Below are 24,137 nucleotides of genomic sequence, written 5' to 3' on the forward strand. Positions count from 1 at the left end.
ATAGAGAATTAGTCATAAAACCAAATTGTGGTGCCATCTGGACCTGGCACTTAACACCGCATACTATGAGGTAACATGTGGAGATAAAATTCGGATGTTGTTCGCTGTTTCTCATTTGTTGTGAACTGCTATCATATTTTCTGTATAAATGTTAGTGGACCATGTGGCACAGTGTAACTTAACATTCTTGTAATCTAGCAGTATTTGGTGTGCATATCAATGTTGTAGTAACTTAAGTCAGTTACGTTGGGCAAGTGCTTAGAGCAAGAGTACATGGTATGGAAAACTGCTGTGTCCTATAGCTTCATTTGTGGTTCAATCAAAGGAGAGGCTTCAGTTCATTGGTGAATATTTGGAAACTGCATTTTCTTTACGAAAGATATATTTTGTAAAATGTGTGAAACATATGAACAATGATTTAGAATAAAATTGTGTATTAGCTTGAGTTAAAGAGGAACTACATTGGTGCAAAGAAGTATGACATGTATTGGGGTTGGGTTCTTTGGGGAAGGAGACCAGACAGCGAGGTCATCGGTCTCAGCGGATTAGGGAAGGACGGGGAAGGAAGTCGGCCGTGCCCTTTGAAAGGAACCATCCCGGCATTTGCCTGGAGGGATTTAGGGAAATCACGGAAAACCTAAATCAGGATGGCCGGGCGCGGGATTGAACCGTCGTCCTCCCGAATGCGAGTCCAGTGTCTAACCACTGCGCCACCTCGCTCGGTATGACATGTATTGTCCCAAGTTTGTGCACCAATAAATTTTGAGTGTAGCATCAGTAATTGATGGTAACTAATGATTATGATGGCATGGTAATGTAAATGTGGACAGCAAGTGTGAAAGTTCATGATTTCGTGTTGCATATTTCTCTGTGCCACATGCTAGTAGTCAACACCCTTTGTGGCTGGAAGGACAGGAGAAAATTACACTTGTGCACAGATATACCTTCCGCAATACACCAAATGGTGGCTTGAGAAATCTTGCTATAATTCCGCAGAACAAACTGTGTGTACAAAATAGGTGAGCAGTTACTTTTCTTCACTTTTCCACTCTTCAGACTACCAGTCTGTTCCTCCATACTTCATTCTAATAACTTCCACGTACCTAGTCTAGTATCTTCTCTCACCTGAAAGTATACTTCCTTCATTATACTGTAAGCTGCACTGATTTCTTTAATCTAAGAAGAGTTTGGAGTTTTGCCCTTTCTTCAGGTGTTAATTTGTTTCCATTCATATATTCAATTGTTTCAGTCTTCCAACTACTGTAATAAAACCATGTTTTCTATTTTGAGAACATTAAGACACTTAAGTCTTCATTAATATACCAAGTGAGGTGGCACAATGGTTAGCACATTGGACTCGTTCAGGAGAACAAAGATCCAAATCTGCATCCAGCTATCCAGGTTTAGGTTTCCCATGATTGTGCTGCATCTCTAATAACCCAGTTGTCAAAGGGATGTCAAACCCCAATGATCTCTCCTCCTATATTTTGTTGTCACTTATATCTTCATTACAAGCTGGTAGTAAGTCATTGCCTCCTTTGTTTTGAAAATGTAATCATGCCTGATAAGTTTAAAGAATTTGGAGACAGATGGGCTGACCAGTATGTATTTAAGAACAGCTCCCTGCAGTCGATAAAATAAGTACAAAAGGAATTTAGGAATTTATAAAAAAAAAAAACTTGCACACACACACACACACACACACACACACACACACACACACACACACACACACACACACACTTAAGTATCAGCCTGGTTCATTAATTGGGAATGAAAATGTATGTCAACAGTATCTAAAATTTAGTAGTGTGTGTTAATTTTCTCATTTGATGTGGAATTAATTCACGAATACTACTTCTTATGACACTTAAAATGAACACTCACCTTACTAAAGAAAGGCTTCATATTTGTTTTATTTCAGGTTAGATCGTGAAGGTTCAACTGTGCCATGTGACCCACCATTAGATTTTTATTTGCTTGGAAATTCATCATCAGATGCCCAGTTCTTTGTTGCTGCTGGTGTTTTGGCATTCATCTACTGCATCTTGATTACTGTGGTGTATGTGCTGTTTGATGCTATGTACCAAAGCAATGATCATCTGCCACGTGCTGTAAGTAATTCGGACATTACTGTGAGTTGTTGTATCAATGGTGAATTTGTTTGACAAAAAGATATATGTATGCAAGAGACCATTTACCAAATAGAAGTGTTGAGTCATTGACAGTTATACTAAAAAGACTGAAAACTTCACTAGCTTTTGTACAGTCTCTCTCTCTCTCTCTCTCTCTCTCTCTCTCTCTCTCTCTCTCTCTCTCTCTCTCTCACACACACACACACACACACACACACACACACACACACACACACACACACAGTGCTGAGACTGCACAAGCATGTGTGCATGCTCTCTAGCTCATCAAAGAATATATCTGAAAGATAGCAATGTTTTCATTCTTTTTCATACTTGTTAAGGACTCAACAGTTCCACAATTTCGCTAGTGGTCGTCTTTGATTCTAAATTATTTTCATTCTGTTGAAAATTTCTTTGCCATACTTATTTATTAAAATGTACTTCATACATATATCGCCCAGCTATTCTTAGATCATTGTATACATTTGCCCTGTAGTCAGAAACTAGCTGGACTACTTTAATAACTCAAGTCATTCTTCCATTAAATCACCCCAACTCCAGCTCTAATCTCTCTTCCAGCTTCAGACTTGACTCACTCTTCTAACCTCACTTTAACTGATTTACTACCCTCAATTCCCATTCTACCAATCGGCATCTGCTTTGCTCTACTTCCCTTCACCCTCCATCTTCCTTGCCATACACCGACACTGTTCCTTCTGTAAACAACCTCTCACTGTGTCTGCCCCTTTGTCTGTCCATGCCCCCCCCCTTCCCCCCCTCCCTTTTCCTTGTTGTGTATTAAATCATTTTAGTATCGTTTAATTTCTTAAACTCTCTGAAACATTATTAGTGATCTAATGTTTTCTTCTGGTTTTATATTTTCAGGATTTTATTGCCACTGTTGTTTTAGCTGTATTGTGGTTGTCTGGAAGTGCTGCTTGGGCTAATGGACTAAGTCAGATAAAGATGGCTACAAACCCTTCTTTCCTTACTAGCCTTTGCAAACAAATTGCCTGTTCAGTATCTGTTGGTGGCAGCTTCTCAAGTCTTGATATATCTATTGTAAGTATGCAAACCAAATTGGAGTTAGATGTTTGATCACATTCACTTAAAGACAAATCATGAACAGATAACTATAGTTAAACTTCGTAAGCTCATAGCTTTCTCTGGTAGAATTATAAGTGAAATTTCAGCTCTAATAAAAATAATTTTATATTTAAGTATAAAAATTGTTACGAGGCCTTTAGGGATGCATCAGATGCTGGGTGAGATAAAACTTAACTGAGGAAAAAAAATTGGTGCACATAATATTTACCTGTAAAAAGGTGAAGACGAAATAGAGCTCATAGTGAAAGCTGAGTATATTAAGACTGAGCGAGGCCAAATGGATAGGTACTGGTAAGAATCCTTATAAACATTGTTACAGTATAACCCCACTTTTATGTTCCCAGAATTAAGGTTTTCCCACTGTTTATAACTTTATCAGTTCCGTCAAATTCCCTATGCCCACAATATTAATTTGCACCTGATTTGGCATCAACAAATTTATAATTGTCCCACAATTTATGCATTACAAAAGGACGTTTGTGGAGAAAATATGATGCTGGCATATTGTTTGCTGTCAGTAGTGTTCACATATATTAAGTGGTTACATTTCTTAACACCAGGGCACTCTATTCAGCGAATTTGAACTGGTAAATGAGTAAAAGCTGTAACAATTTGTGCCATATCTCCTGCCGCTTCCAAGCTGTACTTGGTGTGGTGGCTGAGAGGAGTAACTAGGTTCGTTTGAATGAAGATATGACCAATAACAACCTTTTCCAAACTGTCTCTACTGCGGAAATGCAGTTTCGTGATTGTTGTGATCATCGTGACACCTTTGTCAAATCACATTTAGCGCGTCTCAGCATACGGCCACGTGGAGCGCTAGTTGACAGTCATTCTATTTGCATTGCTCAAATGCTTTTAGTGTAAATGCAGTGCCCGTTACATATTGTATTCGTGCTGAGCAAAACGTGTTTCGAGAATTTATTCTCGCTGTCAAGTGCAGTATTGCAGTATTTATATATGTCTTTCTTGTGACGTTACACAAACAGTGTGTGTGTGTGTGTGTGTGTGTGTGTGTGTGTGTGTGTGTGTGTGTGTGTGTGTTTTTTACATAACTGATGAGGCACAGTACCTGACAACCTCAAAAAATAAGAGTACAGTGCAACACACGCAGAATAACACATACTCAAACACCATACAAAATACTTATTTGCATTTGACAACGAGGAAAAAAGCCTCAAAACGCATCATGCTAAGCATGAAAAAATGCTTAACTAGTGCAGTATTTCATTATTTAAATAATGGACAGCTGCATGCTTTCCAAAAACATAGATTATGACGTTTGAAACGAAGTCAAATGTTTCCACTTCCTAGAGTTATCAATTCTAGTTACATCAGTGGTTTTTATTACATAATAAACCTTTATTAGATAGTCAAAAATTCCATGACAAGTCCTTTGATGCCTGTTAAGTACATATATCATACATAAAGTGCAAGGGGGTATCTTATACGTAACTTTCACCACTTACAATATTATTTCCCGCGTTTTACATTTTCTATTTATTTATTTATTTATTTATTATTTATTTATTTATTTATTTTTCTGCAATAGTCCCTTCAGATAAGAGAGATTATTGCAGTGGGAGGAGATAAGACCCAACATCATTGCCTTCTGTGGCCACACCAAGGGAAGGGGAACGAGAAAGATGTCTGGGAGTGCAATACTTAATCCAATACTTCGTGTGTACTCCAACTGATGGGGATACTACTTCCGCAATGAAACCATTATTTTGTGTTGAAAACATTGAAGGCAAATTTGAGGAAGTTCTGTGTGTGGAAAAGTTGTGAAATGGTTTGTTATTAATAGACATTTCATCTGTTGCCCAACCTATAGCTCTTCAGGTGTGTGATCGTGTAGGTGACATAACTGTTGCAGGGCACGGTGTTCAGTTTTCTTCATATTGTCATTATATTCACACAGTGCAATACATCTACTTTGACAGGATTCTTGTCTGCTCATTGTCCTTTCACGGTCTTGCAGCAGGTACTATCTAGATGGTGCAAAGCAGCGTTAAAGAAATCGCCACCCAATACCTACCAGATAGAGCCAGCAAAACTCAATTTAGGAATAACTTCTTGAAAGTTCATGATAACTATTGGGTGTTTGGATTATCTTCTTGTAACAATATGTTTAAAGTTCTATTTACTATTTATTGCCATGAAGACTTGTGAAATGGCTATATAGTCCCTATTTATGTCTGCACTAATATTTCCACTGCAAGTTTACAGTTACAAAGATGTGCTACACATAGTCACATGAAAGCAGCCAGAATTTTGCAAGTTCCTCCTGAATATTATTCTCAATCTAAACAGTCACTAACCCCCAACTTTAGACATGTTAAACATTTGGTCAATTCAGTGCTCTTCCTTTACAGAAGTGCTTGCCATACTACTCCATCTGAATGCGAAACATGCCTCATGGTGTTTTTAAGTTTGTCTAGAATATTTCATATGCAGTTACTTCAAATGGAAGCACATAAAATTGCTAGAAATGCTTCCCACTCTAGTTGCTTTCAGTTAGCGATAAATGAATTGAATTGACATCTCTAATAATTTTTACATACTATTTGCGAAGAGTGATCGTAACATGTTTGGTACAATGATTTTGAAGCGACTCACTGGGCACTGTCCTCTTACAGATAACATCGATCTCTCTTAATGGAAAACTATCGTACCTGATAGGCTGTTGATCTGAATGGACAATCAGGAAATTCTTTCTAGACAATTCTCTTCCCCAATCACCATTTAGAAGAGTTTACATGAGCAAAACTTCATTATGCAGTGGAACCTCTATTTTATGTCTTCATGTGATCCAGACTTAAATGTAAAACTAAGGAAAATAGAGAATCATGGAAAACGTTAACCCCTGTCCCACGAGAGAGAGAGAGAGAGAGAGAGAGAGAGAGAGAGAGAGAGCAAAAAACACACTTAATTGGCAATGTGATGAAAATTTGCAGTCCTCTACAATAGTGTGAGTAAAATGTAAGTGAAGAAAATTAAATGTGCAATGCAATGTTTATACATTAAGTTGTGGTAATGAATCTTTGAGAGATAATGCTTTGTGCTCACCAAGAAAATAGCAGAGATTGATGAACATGTTGAATTAAACCTAAAACATCACTGCACTTAAGTGGTTAAACCATGAGCGTAAATGCGGACATCTGCTTAATGTCATACTTTGTCGCCTTTTTTGTTACTGTTTAATGCTTTTCTTATGAGCCACACTTCATATCCTAAAGTGTTACTTCACACTTGATGAGAGAAACAAACATGAAAAAATGAGTTTCTGTAACCTGTGTAAAATGTAAATTTGAAGAAAGCTCAGGTGCTACAGTTTTGCTTCATGCCCTCTATCACTGTTGCCACTCTAGGATCTACAGTGTGTGGTGTGTGTGTGGTGCAAAGTATAGGCCTGAGTAGTGTATGTTGTTGTTGCAACTGTATGATGTCAGATTTGAACATGAGTGTCTATAAAATATACAATCACAAAACCCTCATTCTGTTCCTGTATGATATTCTGTTTCCGTTGACATCTGTCATGGCACATCAACAGCATGAAAAGTATATTTTCAGCACTTCACAAAACTTTCACCCCCACCTGCATTCCCATCACTGAAGAACTCCTCCCACTCTCCACACATCCATTATGCGAGCTCATTTTGTGTGTTAATGTGGTGTCGTGGTTGCGCTTGTTACTGGGTGACTTAACAAGGTGCCTGCCAATAAGAGTTCACTAGCCAGAAATGGGCGATGTTTTCTCAATTATAACAGAGTATATTCTTATAGACTCAGTGTTTGGAATTTTAAAGGGTGATGATTGATATTGTTGCTGAATACATCAGTTGCTGAATAGATCAGAAATACGTGCAGAATGATTAGAGTAAGTAGCACAAAAGAAGGTGGTGGCAGGACCCCATTCGTCTCGTATTGGCTCAGTTGGGAACACGTTGCGTAAACTGTCTTGTTTATCCACTAACACTGTTAGGTTGCAGTAGTTGTATAATAATTGCACAGTGAAGCTAAATATTGGAAGTTGTGCTGGCACCACTGATTGTGGATTACGTCAGCATTTCCTCACACATCTGCCCTCTCCACAACAGCCTAAAATATTCCCTCAGTACCACCACCACCACCACCCATGGTGTGGACCATCTGTCTTTTGTGCCATTTAAAACTCTGTCACATTAAACATCATTATCCCTTGCTGGTGCTTTTATCCCACAATTCGCAAGGTCGGCGTGGTCAGGGACGGATTTGGCTAGGTTAATGTTAAGGGGTGGCCGGATGCCCGCCTGCTTCCAGTTTGTCACATTAAACATAAATAGGAAGAAAACTTGACGAAGTAAAGTGAGACGTCGAGTAAGAACTTGGAATCTATGAAAACTTTACTAGGAAGAAACGTAAAATGGAGGAATTTTATGTATTGATCTTACAGGTTTTTCACAGGGGCTAGGAATTTATGGTGTAGAGTTGTGAAAATCGTGAAATCATAGTTCCACTGTATTATATTAGATTTGATTATAAACCAAATAAAGTATGAAATAATTCCAAAACTAAATAACAAACTTACTCTATTCCTAACTTCTGTTTGAGCTGCCTTTTACAAAAGCGTACTCAGACGTGTTATGATTTGTGTTCTTCCCAGGAATTTTTCCCACAGTTCGGATTTCACACACGTCTTCACAAAATCAAACATTTCAAATTTTCATTTGTCTCTCATCCACTCTGTCACATAACAAAATATAACTGAATATTAATTTTAAAAGGTTCAAATATTATTTCAAATAAAAATTACAGACTTTTATAAAACGAAACATTGTAGTTAATTGATGTTTAGGAGCTGAACTTTACATAATAGCTTCATATGATGTTGGAAGTTAATCTATTTTCGTTACTAGATCAGTTTCGAATTACCACAATGGTTTTTGTGATTGTTAGGTAATATTTTCTATCTTTGAAACTATGATAAACAACAAAATGAAATTTGGACAATATCATTTTAACAAAAAAAAGCATTCTGTAAAGTTTGAACAAAATTTCAAAAGAACTAATTTAGTTTATTTATATTCTTAGGGAGTATAAATACTCAGTGTTCTACTGCCAGGTGAAGTCACTGCCACAGTTACTATCTGACTTAAGTTAACAACTGGACCAGAGGTGCTGGCAGCTCCATACTTTATTACACCTATGACAACGCACCCCCCCCCCCTCCCCCCCTCCCAGGGCACTCATCGCTCTTTGGTGAGTATGTGCTTGGCACCCACAGGGCCCAAGCCCTCACAGCACTGCTTCTCTTTCTGTGCTGCTTGTCTCCTCATCTCCTCTTCTTTTCCCCTCTCTTGGGGAGATGTCTCATGCCTCCATGGGCTGATTAAGCTCATTTGCATTGGTTTCTCTCTTGTACTGCCTCCCCTTGGGAGGTTCCCTGGCTGGAAGGAGCGCACCATCAGAGACGCTGGCAATCATGGGGGACTTCTTCCCAATGACTAATTTTCTTTCTCTTTGTCAGAGTGTTTCACATAAAAGAAAATGGAATGAGGCTCCTGCCTCATTCTCTCTTCCTGTTGTGCCTCGATATCTAGTAGTCTCACGTTCAGATGAAAAAAAGACTTTTGCTACTGTTAACCCCTTTGTTATACAGAAAGGTGTGGGTGGCATCGCCGGTCCTGTCAAGTCATGGCCCCGTCTCCACAATGGAACTCTGCTCTTGGAAATTGATAGTGCTCTCCAGGCCCAGAAATTACTCAAGGCCCAAATCCTCCACAAATATCCTATAAAAGTGGAGGCTCACAGAACACTTAATTAATCCCGCTGTTTTATCTAGACCCTGCTGTTGGACCATTTGATGGAGGACGAAAAAACTAATTATCTATCATATCAGGGCATTACTGCTGTTCGAGTTATGAAGAAGGAAGCTGCCGATTTGGTGCCCACTCGCACGTTGTTCCTGACTTTATATTGGTTAACATTTCCTACCAAGATAAAGGCAGGCTATGAAGTAATCTCTGTGCGCCCTTACATTCCCAATCTGTTGAGGTGTTACAAATGCCACCAGTTCAGTAATACCAACACGTCATGTAAAAACACAGTCAAATGTGCCACTTGTAACAGGGATGTGCATGAGGGTGCCTGTCCCCGCCCCCCCCCCCCCTCGCTTGGCGTCTTGAGTGGTGTGTTCTTTCCTATACTTACTCGTGTGACCACTTCCCTTGTGTGACTCGCCCGTAGAGTCACATTCCGTCACAGTGGCCCGCTCATTGGAAATTCTCTCTTGCTGACTGGAGGCTCTATTCCTCCTTGACAGTTTCCCCATCTGTGATGATCAGGTCAAGCACCTTGTGGACGTTACTCTCTCTTATGCCGAATCCTCTATCCCTCGTACTACTACTTCTCCCCGTCGGGTCCCAGTCCCTTCGTGGATTGTGGAGTGCAGCAATGAGATTCATGCCCAACGACGTGCGCTTTGTCTCTTTCGCAGTCATCCTACAGTAATGAACTGCATCCACTACAAGCAACTACGTACGCAGTTACATTGCACTATCAAGGAAAGCACATGCTGGGTTTCCTTCACCAGCTCGTTCAACAGTTTTACTCCATCCTCTCTCATTTGGGGGTGGCCTGCACCGGCTTTCCGCGACTACCGCCCACTTCCCTATCCGAGGTCTGACTGTGGTGGGAAACGTCATAGTTGACCATGTCGATGTTTCCAACGCTTTGGGCTGGTACTTTGCAGACGTTTCAAGTTTCATCCACTACCATCCTGCCTTCCTTCCTTGGGAACAGGTGGAGGAGGCTCGTGCAATCTCTTTTCTCTCTTTGAATCGAGAATGCTACAATACTCCTTTTACTATGAGGGAACTTGAGCGTGCTCTCTCCTCATCCAGGTCTTCTGCTCCTGGGCCGGAATCAATCCACGCCCTCATGCTGCAGAGTTTTCCTCCTGCAGGAAAATGCTTTTTCCTCGATACCTACAACTGTATTTGGACTGATGGTGTGTTTCCCATGCTTTGGTTTGAAGCTACTATTGTTCCCCTACCTAAGCCTGATAAAGATAAATCTCTTCCTTCTAGCTGTTGTCAAATTTCCCTTACCAGCTGCATTTGTAAGGTGATGGAATGTATCATCAATGGTCGCTTAGTTTGGTGGCTGGAGTCACACCATCTTCCTACTAATGCTCAGTGTGGGTTCCGAAAGTGCTGCTCAGCGATTGATCATCTTGTCACCCTGTCGACGTTCGTCATAAATAATTTACTGCAGAAGCGTCAAACAGTGGCTGTGTTCTTTGATTTGGAGAAAGCCCGTGATAACTGTTGGCGGACAGGCATTCTATGTACTATGCACACAAAGCCTTCGCGGTTGTCTTCCCACTTTAATCCGAGAATTTTTGACAGACAGAGTTTTCCAGGTACGTGGGGGTTCCTCCTTATCCCACACCTTTTCACAAGAGAACGAGGTGCCTCAGGGCTCCGTACTGAGTGTCGTCCTCTTTGCCATAGACATCAACCCAATTATGGACTGCCTTCCAGCTGGCATTTCCGGCTCTCTTTTTGTTGACGACTTTACTATTTATTGCAGCTCCCAGCGGACATGTCTCCTGCAACACTGTCTTCAACATTGTCGGGACCGTCTCTGTTCGTGGAGTGTCACAAATGGTTTCCGCTTTTCTGCTATCAAATCAGTTTGCGGCAACTTCTGGCAGTATAAGGCATTTCTTCCACTGTCCTTATGACTGGGCCAAAATGCTCTCCTGTTCGTGGATGCAGCACAGTTCTTAGGGCTTACGTTCGATAGGAAACTCAGCTGGTCTCCTCACGTGTCCTACCTGGCTGCACGCTGCGCTGCACCCGATCCCTCGACGTCCTTTGTGTATTGAGTTGTACCTCTCGGGGGGGGGGGGGGGGGGGGGGGGGGGGGGGGGGGGGGGGCTGACGGGGCTGACGAGACTGTCCTCCTCGACCTGTATCGCTCTCTTGTCTGCTCAAAGTTGGATTATGGATGCATTGTATACTCCTGTGCACAGCCGTCTATCTTATACTATCTAAATACAATCCACCATTTGGGGATCTGTCTCGCCACTGGTGCCTTCCGTACTAGCCCAGTTGATAGTATTTATGCAGAAGCCAGTGAACTACCACTGTTATACCAACACGACATCCTGCTCAGTAGGTATGCGTGTCGGCTTTCTTCCATGCCAGGCCACCCAGCCTTTGACCCTTTTTTTTTTTTTTAAAAAATAACATTCTTGAACGCCAATACGAGATGTACATTTCTTCTCTGCACCTCCCAGTGTCCACTTTAATCGCCTGCTTCAGCAGCTGCAGTTAACACTTCTTGCCACGTTCTGAATGGGTGGAAGGCCTTCCCCACCTTGGCTTCAGGCACAGGTTTGTGTTCATTTTGACCTCAGCTCATTCCCAAAGGATTCAACTCCTGAACTGACCTATCGCTACAAATTTCTCCAACTTAACTCAAAACTTGCCAATAGCATATTTTTGTACACTGATGGTTCCAAGTCTGCACACAGTGTTGGCTGTGCTTTTGTCATCGGGAATGAAAAGTTTCAATTCTGGCTTCTCGACCAGTGCACAATTTTTACCGCACAGCTTTTTGCCCTCTCTCAGGCTGTTAACTACACCCGGAGGCACCAGCTCCCTTGCTCTGTGATCTGTTCTGACTCCCTCAGTGCCCTTCAGAGTCTGGATGATCCAGATCCAGTCCACCCCATTGTTAGACGGATCCAGGACTGCCTCCATTTGTTCCCAGATGGAGAACACAAGTGATATTCATGTGGGTTCCTGGCCATGTTGGTATGTCTGGGAATGATGCTGATGCTGCAGCCGAGGCCACAGTCCATCTCGGTTGGCCCGCCTCCTACTCTGTTCCCTCGCAAGACATTAGTAATTTTCTCTATCGGTGTATCAAATCACTTTGGCATGACAATTGGTGCTCCCTTCATGCGAACAAACTCGGAAGTCAAACCTCTCCCAACAGTCTGTTAGACTTCCTTCTGGCCATTTCACTGCGAGGAAGTAATGTTAGCTTGGTTGTGAATAGGGTTCTGCAGAATTAGTCACCGCCACTTTTTGAGTGGCGACCCTGCACCCAACTGTCCTTTCTGTAACCAGCCATTAATAGTCAGACATTTTCTGATCCTCTGCCTCTATTTCAGTCACTTAAATCTAAGGGTGGGGCTGCCGCCTGCTTTCCCGGACATTTTAGCAGATGATATGCGAGCTGTAGCTCGCGTTTTAAGTTTTTTAAAAAGCAGTAATATGAGAAAAATTATTTGATTCGTACCTGGTGACTCCGGTGTCCTGTCGACATTTTTTTAGATACTCTTCTGTAATGTCTTGACATTTTAGATTTGTTTTTCCTTCCTTTCTGTATTGGGCCTCGAAACAATTTTTGGGCCTCGAAACAATTTTTTGCCCTTGCAGTTCCAGCATTCTATGATTCTATACTGGGCGCTTATGACCTTAGATGTTTTACGCCCTAACACCCCCCCCCCCCCAAAAAAAAAAAAAAAAAAAAAAAAAAAAAAAAAAAAAAAAAAAAAAAAAAAAAAAAAAACAGAGAATTACTTGCTACATTACACTGTGACCATTACCCCACACTGAACTTTGAACACGGTACTAGGAATCGTCTTCCAGATGCTTCAATCAGATGAGGAGCTCTGGACTAATCTCCACTGGCGAGGTATACAGTTTATCAGTCCTGTACAAAAGGGATCAAGGATAATTTTACAGGCAGAGTTTTGAAGTGAATGACATCCTGGAGAAAGTCAAGGTCATGGTTAAGTGTGATGTGAGATCTTATGTCCTATTCCCTAAGAGATGCTTCACATGTTTATGCTTTGGGCATATGTCATCCCGCTGAATGACACACAATGTGTGGCAACTTGTGGATGATACACTCCATGAATGTAGTCTTCCTGAACATCCACCTTTGTATGTCAACTGTGTGGAACATCACCCTCCACATTTGCCAGTTTGCCCAGTTTTCAGGAAAGAACAGAAGATCAGGAATACAGATCTAGTAAATGCGTGGCATATACTGAGGCATGGAGCAGATATAAATGTCTAAATTCTGGATGTGACTATCAATTAAGCAAACATGATCATTGTGCCCCATCCACTTCCCCCCTCCCCCAAACCAGATCTACCACCACCTTTCTCTCCTGTGGTTCCCACAGTCCCTTCTTCGGGAACCACTTCCCACACCCAACCAGAGAGTGTTCAGCTTCTTCGGTGTCTACTGGTGACAGTGCTCCCTTTGGGATCCCTCAGACTGACAGCCTCCAGACCAGAAGCCCGATGCCAAACAATGCCTGAATGAGTCACGGCCTGTGGCATCCCTGGCCTATCCACTCTTCATCTGTCTCCGCACTCAGTGCATATAGCCCCTTGAATAATTCTTGCCCACCAGAAGTGAAGAAGAAGAAGAAGAAGAAGAAGAAGAAGAAGAAGAACTGGTAACACCAGTTCCTATCAGGCTCGGCTAGCACTTTGATGGGTGACCATCTGGTCTGCCAAGCCCTTTTGGCAAGTGGGGTGCAGCAGGCCCTTGTGAGACAAACTGAAGAACTGAAACTTCCTGGCAGATTAAAACTGTGTGCCGGACCTAGACTCTAACTAGGGACCGTTGCCTTTCGCGGGCAAGTGCTCTGCATGGTTTGCAGGAGAGCTTCTGTAAAATTTGGAAGGTAGGAGACGAGGTAATGGCAGAAGTAAAGCTGTGAGGACAGGGTGTGTGTCATGCTTGCGTAGCTCAGTTGGTAGAGCACTTGCCCACAAAAGGCAAAGGTCCTGAGTTCGAGTCTCAGCCCGCACACAGTTTTAATATACCAGGAAGCTTCATATCAGCGCACACTCTGCTGCAGAGTGAAAATCTCATTCTGAAAACTGAAGTGCTGCTTGATTAAGAAGTAGCGGTCTGCTGACCACATGCCCCTCAATATCCACATCCAATGACGCCTATGGGCTGAGGATGACACAACAGCTGGTCGGTACCATTGGGCCTTCATGCCTGTTCGGGAGAAGTTTAGTTTTTCTATACTCCAATGCTCCGAGGCAGGTGTGTGTGTGTGTGTGTGTGTGTGTGTGTGTGTGTGTGTGTGTTTCAAATTTTTTAAAAAAAATTTTGACTGATAAGAACTGACACTCTTAACAAAGAATATTACTACATTTCGATACTGCAGAATAAAGCTGCAGTAATAAAACACAAATAGAGAAAAAAATGAAGTAAAACTTAAGTTGCAAAGGAAATGTGCCATTTGCAGCAACAAACACAGTGCACACACAAGTGTCTGCCAACAGAAAAATGTGTCAAAGGCTTTAGGACAAGACTGTGCAAAACTTCACAACTACTGATGATGAGCATGACTTCACAATTGTTTACATCAGGTTTGTTTGAGCAGTTGCCAGCGGGTTCATGAGCAGTACCTTCTCTCACTTTTACTTAGTGTGGTTGTTAGCTATATCGGCAGTAGCTACAAGCAGCCATATGCTACTAAGAAAATTTTTCTCTTGCACCCAAGCTGCCAGATTCACGCTTGCACAGGTCAGTCCAAATTCCAGAGGGGAGGGGTAGTCCCCTCCTTGACCAGTGTATACGTGTAGTAGTGATTTTACTGTCTCCTCTTAGTTTACAGCTGTCACGTCAAATGAACACAAAAGACTTATGTGGTTGCTGTCTCAGCCCAATTTACTCTGTTATAGTTATTTTTAGATTTAGTTTGCCTCCTTTTCTGCACCTCTACTCCCATTTTTATGTTGTGGTTGTTACATTTGGTTGGATAGTGAATGCTCTGCTCTGTAATGGATCAGGGATGGCACAGTTGTGGGTGTGACATTCCCTGTTGCGTGCAGAGCCCTGGGGACCCTCACTTGCTGACTTCACTGTTACCTTCATCTTCATTGTGTTATTGACAGTACAAAAGATGTCTATTAAATTTTTTAGCCTTCTCGTTTCTACTGTTTACACCCTCCCAACTAGATGAGAAAATGTTCAGTGGCAGTCTATACTTATGGATGCACCACTGTTGGATGGAGGGACTGGTGACATTGTTTGGTTCCTTACCACCCCTACCCCGTCACCACAGCCAACCAACCAACCAACCCAACATTATTGCACCCAAATTGTTTTGATAAATCACAGGATCAAAATCACCATAGAAAGTTTGGTGAAACAAAGTAATAAACACCCTTGCAGCTTAGTAGTGTTCTGGGATATAATGTTCAGTGAGTAGCTTCAACTGGATGTGGCATACTTGTTGAAACTTTAGCTCATACCTGTAGAATTGAGGCCATTATAAAGGCCAGTGCTGGTGTTACATGGCGAGGTTGATGGCTCCTGAGTGGTCATAAATTTTTTTGTCTGGTGTGCTCATATTGGGCTGCTAGGCCATTGGAGTTCTAAGTATTAGATTTGATGCACCACAAGAGTAAAGATATGATCACATGAATGGTAAGGTGATCCCTACCACACCACTAATCATAAAGTGGTAATTTTTGGTGTTCTATGAAATCAGTGAAAATTAACATTGTAGAAATGGATTTTTTGTATCAGAATATTATGCTAGGACTGGAAAGTGTCACAACGTTATATGCACTCCATAACTGCTTTCAAGCTGGCAATTTTAAAGGGGTAAAAACAAGAAAACCTTTGTTTCTAACCTATTTTTTATATTATCTAAGTTCTATTTTTTATATTATCTAAGAATAGCATAATTTTAATGTAGCATGTTCTATCATGTGATGAGATGTTAAATTAGTCTCCTCAGGATCCATATTTCCACAGAGTTAGTTGTGTATAGTGCCTGTGTGACACTGAATGCATTGGAGCTAATACACTGCGAATGGGGGAAAATTTGTTAGGTATGCTCTGATTCTTTCAATACCCCTGAAGCACAGCACTAAATGTGTCAAGCAGGCAGGTTAGTCCAGAACATCAGTAACTACATACCAGGGAATACGCAAAATGGAAAAGGAGTAACCTGATAACGAAGCCAAGATGATGTGTGTTTTAGTCCAGTGATGTTCCCTTCTGCTGTATGCTGTAATGTAGTGTTTCATTTAGAAAACCATGTAAATATTAAGTATACTTTTTTAGTTAAAGCTGTGCCAAACCAAAACTAAAGGATACATACCTGTATGAAAAAAATGTACTCCCATTAGCGTACGTTTTGGGGCAGTCCATAAGACATTTCTGTAGCTCAGCTGGAGAACCTTACAAGGGAGGCCATGACATTGGGATCACGGATTTACTTCAAACTTTGTACACCTTTAGTAGACCATTAAAAGAATATAATGTGCAAGTAGTAAGGTGCACTATGCTGGCAATTCTGAGAAAATCACAAGAGAAGTTTTATGTTTCTGTAATGTAACTGATGTATCTGTGTGAAGGTGCCAGGCATAAGAAGTCGGTGTTGTCAAGATGTGTAAAACTTCTCTTGTGAGTTTCTCTGAATTGAGAGATTAGTGACTCTTTCTACTTGTACATTGTTGTTTTAATGGCCTTCTGAAGGTATACAAAGTTTGAAGTAAATTTGTGATCCCAACAGCGTGGCCTCTACTTGTTAGTGAGTCTCACTCTAGCATATATTGTTAACTTTTCATATACAAGGTGTTAAAAAGTGTCAAATACTTTGAGAGGTAGGTAGCACTCTTCAAAACAAGAAAAATAAACCCAATAAACAAGGGTCTGGAAATGCACACTTTCTATGATAAATGTGGCAGCCATTCATGACAATGCATCCCTCTCCCCTTTGGTCATAGTCGTCGTCGTACCTGCTGGCATGCATTGAAGACGTGACCCCTTCAAGGGTACCCATAACCAAAAGTCTAGGTGATTGAGGTGTGGGAACGGGCAGGCCAAGGTGTGCTGCCCTCCACCTCCAACCAGTCCAGCAGTCCTGAAATGTCTGCATCAAATGTGCACATTTTTGATGTAGTGTGCTGATGTGCCATCATGCATGGCTCACATTTATATCCATTGCTGCAATGGCACAGCCTCCAGCCAGGTAGAGTCAAGATATTGCGCCTCATTCAACCTTTGTGGTTCCCCCCCCCCCCCCCCCCCCCCCAGGGGGCTCACGGTTCTTTCACGAGTTAGTATGTGGTGCACATGGGCCCTGAACTAATCCAGGCCATTCTTCCTTCCTGGCTGTATTTCCGTCACCTTGCCCCTTGCTCCCTATCCTCACTCCTTTCCCAATGCCCTCTCCTTCCATCTCTGTGTTGTCCTGTATCGACCTGGCTGTCCATCTGGTTCCCTGCGTTGCTTGCCGTTTTGTTCCTTCTGCCTGTTCCCTTTCATCCCTTTTGGCGTTTACGTCCCAGCTTGAGGTTTGATCTCCACTGCTAAATTTCCTGTTTTTGGTGTAAGCCATTTGGGGAAGATCTCCCTCCCTAGAGTCTACAGTTTGGATTCCTCTCCCCTCCCTTCCTTCCCCTCTTCGTTCCCCACCGTAGCCTCCCTCCACTCTGTCACCAACATGTGTAGCCAGTCCGTGTGGTGGAGTGGTTATGTAACCATCTGGCTGAGCGCCCCTGACAACACAGGGATCACACTACTGATACCTGAGCTGTTCCCTCCCCACGTATGCCAAGGAGTGGTTGCTTGTCTTCCAGGAGCTTTGGAACTCCCAGCAATGGCCGCCACACCAGGAACCCCTTTCTGTGTCTGGGTGGCACCCACGGGAAGAGCCCCTGATCGGAGTGGGCAGATGTTTGGCACATGAAGTGTCAAGCTGAAAAATTTGGCCATTCTCAAATGGCCATCTCTTAGAATGGTGAAGGATAATTGAATGCTGCTTTGTATGACCCTGCACCTTTGCTTTCTCTGGCTACACCATGGAAGAATGGCTAGGCTTATCATCTTGGTATGAAACACTTTCCCCACTACCTTGCCTGTATTAGGATTGTGGAAACACATTCACTGCCACAAAGCCACCCCCTCCCCTTTTATATTATAAAATATGGAGGACAATTTTGGTAAAGTGGAGTTTCTCAGTAAGGTGCAGTCAGGCTCTGTTGATCAAAGCTGCCTCTGCCATCCCGTCTGCAGCTCTTCATGCTCATGATCATCTTGGCATTGTTCCAGTGTCTATTACCCCTCACCAATCTCTGAATATGGTACATAGGGTCATCCTGCAAGCCAATGAGGAACTCCGGGCTAATCTGGAGCAACGAGGTGTTCATTTTGTTACCCTGTGCAGAATGGTCGCAAAAATAACTGCACAGATACCGGCACCTTCATTCTGGCTTTTGAGGGGCATACCATCCAAGAGAAGGTACAGGTTAAGTGCTACAGATGATGTGGAGCCATATGTCCTACCGCTCATGAGACACTTTTGGCACTTGCATTTTCAGCATATATATTCCCACTGTACGGCAGATCCTCCTTGTAGTACTGTAAACACCCACTTCATGACTGAAGACCCTGTGTTCAGTCATCTGTGTGTGTAAAGTGTCATGACCGCCACTCCCCTTACTAGCCAGATTGCCCAGCTTAAAAGACAGAACACAAGATACAAGAGTAAAAGTCCCTGGATTGCCTGCCTTACGCCGAGGCTTGCCAAAAATGAGACATGCCATCTAGTGTCACTTTCTTCAAGTTTTGCCTCTGTTACATCCTCTCCCCTTCCTACCTCTTCCTTACCCCAGTCCTGTCCACCTTTCCCCTCCCCCACCCCTGCAGTTCTTACAACCTCCCTCCGGGAGTTGCTCCCCCTCCCCCTCCGCGGCCCAAGGAGTGTCCCCTTCTTCGGCACCCGCCGGTGATGGGGCTCACATCTGTGACCACTCTCCCTGCTATCTCTGAGGCCGGAAGCCTACAACAATAACTCGACCACATTATGCACCATCTGGGTGCACCAAGGTCACCCGCTCTCTTTTGGTTCCATATCTTGAACATACCTGTCTCACTAAGTGTCTCCAACTGAGCTACAGGAATATATCTTGTGGGCTGACCCAAAACCTGAGCTAATGGGAATTCCCTGAGTTCTGGTAATTGTTTTTACCTGTAAGAAACTGCCACCTTGAAAGCAATTATGGAGGCAATGTAAGGGAGAGTCTTGACAGCAGAAACTAGAATGCTAAAAAGTAATACAGCTTTTGCACTGTTAGTAATACAAGCAAGATGAATCAGAGAAGTCAGCAAGTGGGTGTCCCAGGGACTCGCATGTGGCAGGAAATGTTCCCACCCACAGCTGCACCATCCGTGATCTGTTACAGTCCAGATCATCCACTATCCAACAGAGTGCAACACCAAGAAGCGAAAAATGGGTGGGGCAGAAAGGAGGCAAACCAAATGTCAAAATAATTAAAACAGAGTAAAAGGAATGAGAGAGTAGTCCGGTCAAAGAGGTAGGGTTGGGGACCACCCAGACACAGCATACAGTGGAAGACGCCTCAACCTCAACCACCCTACCCCCGCTCTGGAGATGTCTAAAACCCTATAACACAGAATAAAAACCACTTTCACAGATAAAACTTTGAACCATGCGTGAATCCTCGCCAGTATTACAGGCAATCAGTCCGGAAGTCCATACTTAATGCAGATGGTGATAAGGAGAGAGCATTCCACCAAGATATGAGCTACTTGTTGCAAGGCTCCATAACCACAATTCATTACACAAAAGAAAATGATGGGTTAACCTGGTTTGATCAATGTGAAAATGGCATAGGAATGTGGATTCCTTCTGAGATAGCAGAAGGAAGAGCACAATGCTGCTGTCATCTAGACTGTGCAGATTTCATTAGATGAGGCAGTAGCCCATCACATTTTGTTAAATTTCTGAGCAGCCAGAGAGACCGTGTGCACCCACAAATCTGCACCTGGGGTCAGAACAGCAAACGAGAGTATGTATTTGCTCCCTAGCCAAATGGCTCAGCCAGTTCATTCCCTGGGGCACCCCCATGACTTGAGACTCAGAAAGACAACTGAGGAGGCAGCATGATGTAGGTAAGTGAGAAGGTGATGAACAGTGGAGACCAAAGGATGGCAAGAATAGCATCGGTCAAAAGCCTGCTCATTGAATCAGTTTGTATTAAAACAGGGTCAAGGGAGGTCCGTGTAATAAAATAGAGGCTCTGCTAGTGGCTGTCAGCTGTGTTGTAAACACATGTTCCCAGCAGCAAGTGATGGTAGATATCAGTAGGAGATTTACAAACATATCCCATCTGAGGTACAGTTTGAGCCATTGGTGTAAAGGATGATAGCACCCTGTAACTCTTGAAGAACTGGATGTAACACATGCTGAAATGTCATGAGAGTGACAAAAACGTTAGGACCCAGCAAGAGATCAGTTCTGTGGCCAGGCACCATTCTGGGGAGTATGTGAGGAAATCTGGAAAGCACAGTCCAGGGAAGAGAGATTGGAGATTGTGGCAGAGGAAAGTGAGGTGCATTCCAACTGGTAATCCCACCAGAGGGTGGCAATCAAGATATAACAACCCTTGTATGTAAAGAGAATGGGATACATTTTGCTAAAAGATTGGGTAGCTGAACTATGGAACTAGCATTGGATGCTTAGTTGAATACACAAGCAAGAAATGCAGAATAAAATTTTTCACTGAATCCCAAGGTATTCCCCTACCAGCTAGCTGTCCATTACAAAATGATCCTATCAGGCGGGTCTACAAAGATAATCCAGAAACTCAATGACTTTGTCATTGAGGTGTCAAACACTCTCTACTGAAGCAAGAGTACGTCTTGTGTAATTTAGGACACATCCATTTCCTCCTCCATGACGCGAGACTGGCCATATGAACAATTGAGGTGCAACAAATGAAAAGAAGAAATAATATAGAGCTGGTGAAGACTGCCACTTTCCTTGTGACTTCCACTGCTCTGATAGTGAGAGAATACTATGTGGAGGCTTCCTCTGGTTTACGGTTGAGACTTACGCCACTTTGCACTGACAGCATCTCTCTAACTGTGTATCAACTGATTTGAAAGCAAACCAATATGAAGCCAAGACATCCCAAAATTCACTGAGGACAAAAAAGTTCAAAAAGAAGAGAGTAGGTCCCAATTGTTGAAGCCAAGAAGGAATGTAAAGTGACTGACCCTCCAACATTTCTCAGCAGTGCCTTCCTCTTTGTGAAAAAACCTGTCATAAAACTTCCTGGCAGATCAAAACTGTGTGTTGTATCGAGATTCCAACTCGGGACCTTTGCCTTTCGTGGGAATGTGCTCACAAAATTATTATATTTTTGGTGCAGACATCCAACTGAACAGGAACCAATACTAGCACACACATGCACACCTGCAAAAGCAAACAGGTTCAAGAAACTGCAAAAAAGGTAGCCACAATATAAGAACAAGAGAAAGCAAACATATTAATGTCTTGATCAAATATTCAATTTTTTTCTTTCGTTCAGGGGGGGGGGGGGTGAGGGAGGGGGGGTTGTATTCAGGATAATATAAAATCTTTTTCTGGTATTTAACTGATACTTCTTGCTATCAGTAGTGTTATGATTAACATGGGTTTACTCCATAGTGTAAAGTGGTGCTTCAAAATATTGCAAGTGACTCATCTTGAGAATGGCTGAAAGGTTGCCAGCTGAAATATTGGAACCTGGTTTAATAGCATCTCGGATACACTGCTGAAAAATGTTGAAATAAATTAATTGTAGAAAAAGCAGTTGAAGAAGAGTGCCTCCAAACCAAATCTTTCTCCTTCGCCCGTGAATGAAGAAATGGGATAAACTAACAAGCTATCCCAGGTGCCTTCAGATGTGATGATGACATAGCTGACATGATCAAAAAAGTGTTAAAATTGCTTCCATACTTCAGTTCAAGATTAAAATTCAGGACATACATAGATGGAATTGACTTCCTGTACAGGAAAGACCCCTCTACATGTCCTTTGAAGAAATTTTTAAAACATGGATGGTCTTGTACTTGGGAGACATAGCCTCCCGAAAAAAAGACAACCTTAATGGTGACAGGTTAAAGAGTGGGGTGGTAATGTTTGTCAAAGGCATATGCCACTTACCCTGTGCACTTAACATTACAAGCAGTACCTGTCATGTTCTTGCCCATATTAACAACACTGTATGCTCTGTGTACCTCCTACCACAACACCCCATTGTTGAGAAACTAAATCACTTTATTGCTGAAATCTCACTTCTATTTCTCCTTTTAATAAATTTAAACATATTTACTGCTCTACCAAGGAGTGGAGCAGGGTGGAGTAATTAACACTACAGCATTGCTACTGGTTCGCCTATACCCATACACTACTTCTGTTCATTTGCCCTTGGGGGTATCGCTCAGTGGGAAGTGGACCATGACTTGCATGGAAGAGACCACTTCACTGTCTGCAGTCATCTGCCAGACAGAGTTCACCCCACAAGCCCAATTGTTAGCTTGGGTGCAGAGGCTGAAGAGTCCCCTCTGTCCACATAACAGCTTCTTATCATTGTGTACTTATCACATAAGATCCTGTCTGATTCGAAACTGCCTCCATCAACTGACCACCACAGAAACATATGTTCAACTATCCTTGATTAAAAAAGCCATTTGAAACTTTGCGACAGTGAGCCTTGACGTTTTACGGGTTGAGGGAATTAAAGTCCAAACCAAGGAGTGGAGTAAGGATTCCTATGTCTGTCAATTAATTGGGTACAAGAAGGCTAGTACCCCACTTTACTATATTCTGAATAAATTTACTTTAATCCCTAGACATAAACAACAGGAATGAAATAGATCTTCCATACTAATGTTATTTGTGATACGAATATTTGTGGCTTTTGCAGTTCATTTGTCAGATGCTAGATAGGCTCTACTAATGGATCCATAAGATAGTTAAGTCCTAGACACTAAACATGTGAACAGGTATGGGTGCACTAAACGTAGTGGTTTGGTTATTTAAAAAATATGGTAGTCTCCTATGCAGTGCTTATCCCCTGGTGTTTTACACACCTTCTGTTAAATCCCTCGCTTACCTTCATCCAAATTTGATATGCACATCACATACTGTCAGGAAAGAATCACTTCAGGAGTACAAACCACCTGCCTACACTATTTAAGTATCTGGTCACTTGGCCGTACGTGACTTAAGTTTGTGGCGTCGTCCTTCTGTAATGGCGGAATTCAATATGGTGTTGGCCCACCCTTAGCTTTGATAGCAGCTTCCACTCTCGCGGGCATACATTCAGTCAGGTGCTGGAAGTTTCTTGGGAATTGCCGCCCATTCTTCAGAGTGCTGAACTGAGGATAGGTACTGATGTCAGTCGGTGAGGCCTGGCACATAGTCGGCGTTCCAAAACCTCCCACAAGTGTTCTATAGGAGTCAGGTCAGTACTCTGTGCAGGCCAGTCCATTACATGGAAGTTACTGTCATGTAAACACTCCACCACAGGCCGTGCATTATGAACAGGTGCTTGATCGTGTTGAAAGATGCAATCGCCAAACCTGAATTGCTCTTCAACAGTGGGAAGCAAGAAGGTGCTTAGAACATCAATGTAGGCCTGTGCTTTGATAGTGCCATGCAAAATAACAAGGGGTGTAAACCCACCCTCCTACAAAAGACGCAACCACACCATAACACCACCTCCTCCGAATTTCACTGTTGGCACTACACACACTGGCAGTTCACATTAACTGGGCCTTCACAATACCCACACCCTGCCAATAGATCGCCACATTGTGTACCATGACTTGCCACCCCACACAATGTTTTTTCACTGTTAAGTCGTACACGAAGTGAGGTGTTGTTTGGCATTTATCGGTGTGATGTGTGGCTTACGAGCAGCCGCTCTACCTTGAAATCAAAGTTTTCTCACCTCCCGCATAACTGGAATAGTACTTGCAGTGGATCCTGATGGGTTTTGGAATTTCTGTGTGATGGGCTGGATAGATGTCTGCCTATTACACGTTACGGCC

The 24,137-nt window shown here is 42.5% G+C and overlaps 1 protein-coding gene across 9 annotated transcripts in view; it reads left to right on the plus strand.

Moving 5' to 3' along the window:
• LOC126299344 (synaptoporin-like) overlaps positions 1-24,137 on the plus strand; it is a 91,071-nt gene that overhangs the window by 55,848 nt on the left and 11,086 nt on the right. For all 9 annotated transcript variants that reach the window (XM_049991192.1, XM_049991193.1, XM_049991194.1 and 6 more), the window contains 2 exons: positions 1,925-2,114; positions 3,021-3,197. In XM_049991192.1, coding sequence (XP_049847149.1) covers positions 1,925-2,114; positions 3,021-3,197 — 367 coding nt within the window. The remainder of the gene's footprint in view (positions 1-1,924; positions 2,115-3,020; positions 3,198-24,137) is intronic.

This window comes from Schistocerca gregaria, chromosome X (assembly GCF_023897955.1).
Source record: "Schistocerca gregaria isolate iqSchGreg1 chromosome X, iqSchGreg1.2, whole genome shotgun sequence".
NCBI lineage: Eukaryota > Metazoa > Arthropoda > Insecta > Orthoptera > Acrididae > Schistocerca > Schistocerca gregaria.